The sequence below is a fragment of the Acyrthosiphon pisum genome, chromosome X (genome assembly GCF_005508785.2).
Source record: "Acyrthosiphon pisum isolate AL4f chromosome X, pea_aphid_22Mar2018_4r6ur, whole genome shotgun sequence".
In the NCBI taxonomy this organism is placed as follows: Eukaryota; Metazoa; Arthropoda; class Insecta; order Hemiptera; family Aphididae; genus Acyrthosiphon; species Acyrthosiphon pisum.
The window spans coordinates 4397905-4400384 of NC_042493.1; the positions used below are offsets into that span (position 1 = coordinate 4397905).

Consider the following 2480-nt stretch of genomic DNA (forward strand, 5'->3'; position numbering starts at 1 on the left):
CGAACAAAAAGGCCAATATCCTGGTAGTACAGGTACCAATATACCATCAGGATATTATGGACAAAAAGGCCAATATCCTGGTAGTACAGGTACCAATATACCATCAGGATATTATGGACAAAAAGGCCAATATCCTGCAGGTAGTACAGGTACCAATGTACCATCAGGATATTATGGACCCAAAGGCCAATATCCCGTCGGAGGACCTGGTGGATCAGATGGAAATTCTGAAGTAAGTTCTATGTTTATATGCACATTATATTTTAATACCAAGTATATTTTCATAGCAAGTCGTTACTATTGGTATAAGTGTATAGTTACTAATCGTAATTTTGTATAATGCAAATAAATTCCATAACAAAATACAGTCGACTCTCAGTAACTCGAACCTTGGTAACTCGAAATTATAAATATCTTGAACAAATAAAATTCCCCTTGAAATAACAATAATACTTTTATTTCGATAACTCGACGTTTTTAGTAGGTTGAATTTTACCTTTTTCGCGTGAACTTCGAGTTACCGAGAGTACACCGTGTCACTGTATTAATATTTACCCACATCAATATTGTCATTGTTATAGTAAATTACTAATTAGTTAACTACCTCTAAATACAATAGTGTCAGCCGTCAGCTAAGGTATTTTAGGATTACCTATATACAAATTATAGATAGGAATATTTTCAATCGAGTTAACTACACTTCGGTTAGGTTAGGTTAAGTATAATTATTATATAGTTTTGAATTAATAGAATTTTCTCAAAACTTTTGATTACCATAAGTCATTGAACGATTGAACATAATAAGTTCCCCCATAAGGATTCTGTTTCCTCCTTTCCTTAAAAAGTATAATTTATTGAAATTAGTTACACACTTTTAATATGCAAAACTGCTGTAAACTGTAAATTAAACCATTGTACTCTACACCAAGTTTTTATTATAAGTCCATCAGTTCTAAGTTATAGTTCTGAATTTAGATACAACCATACAATTTTAAGTTCTAAGTACTTTTAACTAGTACAGTAATACCTACAACATAGGTTATATGGTAATATAATACGGTATAGAGTTATATGCTTTACCTATTGTCATTAGTATACAGAGTTCTTAGATATTTATTAGTTTATATTATTAGTTATATTTACTGAACAACATTTTTGTCTGCGAAATGTAGCCCGAGCCGTTCAACTTTGCTTACCAAGTGAAAGATGCACCCACCAATACATACTTCACGCACGAAGCCAACAGTGACGGCAAACGAGTGACTGGAGCGTACAGCGTACTTCTTCCTGACGGTCGTAATCAAGTAGTGACATATTTTGCCGATGAAAATGGTTACAACGCCAAGGTCAGCTATGAAGGAGAAGCTAAACCACAACCAGCTCAACCAGGCAGCCAAGGAGGTTATCTGTCCGCACCTGGTTTCTCTTCTACTGCTCCCAAATATCCTCCTGTCCCTATACGTGGCTCTGCTCCTCGTCCCACTGGTTATCCAGGTTCTGCTATTCCTGCTTCTGCTCCTGCCCCTGGTTATTCTTCTTCTGCTCCTACCTTTGGTTCTCCTGCTTTGGCTCCAGCCAGTGGCCCATCGTCTGCCCCAAGTCTTGTAAAGTACTAGTAAAAGTATTCAAATACTTTTTAAGTACTCAAATACGTATTCTAAATACATCTGAAAAAAGTACTTGGGCACAATATCCGAATTACTTAAATACTATAAATTATTCTATTACTATTAATACTATAATTATCCAAATACTGTTTTTAAATACTTTTTTCGTCTTACTTTATACATAGGGACACCAAATTTTAATTATATTAAACAAATTTGAAATTGTACAACATTTTTATTTATAACTCGTGCATTGTTGTATTTTGGTATATTGTAATATTTTTAATGGTGATTATAATGATTATATACTAGGTATCCATTTAATTGAATATATGTCCGTCGATTTCCTAATAAAATTGGAAATACCTTTACTCGAATTATGTATATTATATAAAACATAACGATAGTCGACAGTTAATATATTATATCTATACATTATACACGCAACCCGCATATGGTTATTATTATTAATATTATTATTTATTCCTGGTAATCCTGGTAATCCGTCCTTGCATTATCGCAGAATATGATTGAATAACATTTTCATTTGTTACCGTATTAAACTTTCAAACCTGTAGTGCCGTTCTTACAGTGTCCGGTAAAGTGTCGGTTAACGTTGACCGACCGATAACAGATTTTATTATTATGTACCTCAAAATCCTTATGTAGGTAAATATATTATGTGTAATACGGTTTGCACAAATTTGAAATTTTAATCGTCCACAAGAAAAAAAGTGCTGAGTATATATTTTTCAGATTTTTGATTTCAGTACTCACGAGGAACCTTGTGTTTTTAAAATAGTTAGGCATTAGCTATAAACATTGAAGGCACATAATCATGGTTTTGACGAAATTTGTCGATATTTGAACTTC

At 33.1% G+C, this 2480-nt stretch overlaps 2 protein-coding genes across 3 annotated transcripts in view; one reads left to right on the forward strand and one right to left on the reverse strand.

The window, feature by feature from the left end:
• Positions 1 to 1877, forward strand: part of LOC100167911 (pro-resilin) — a 5915-nt gene extending 4038 nt beyond the window's left edge. The window contains exons 2-3 of the mRNA XM_029485642.1: positions 1 to 232; positions 1173 to 1877. Coding sequence (XP_029341502.1) covers positions 1 to 232; positions 1173 to 1616 — 676 coding nt within the window. The 3' untranslated portion in view covers positions 1617 to 1877. The remainder of the gene's footprint in view (positions 233 to 1172) is intronic.
• LOC100159991 (legumain) overlaps positions 1 to 2480 on the reverse strand; it is a 521349-nt gene that overhangs the window by 514857 nt on the left and 4012 nt on the right. The gene's annotated exons all lie outside the window — the stretch shown is intronic.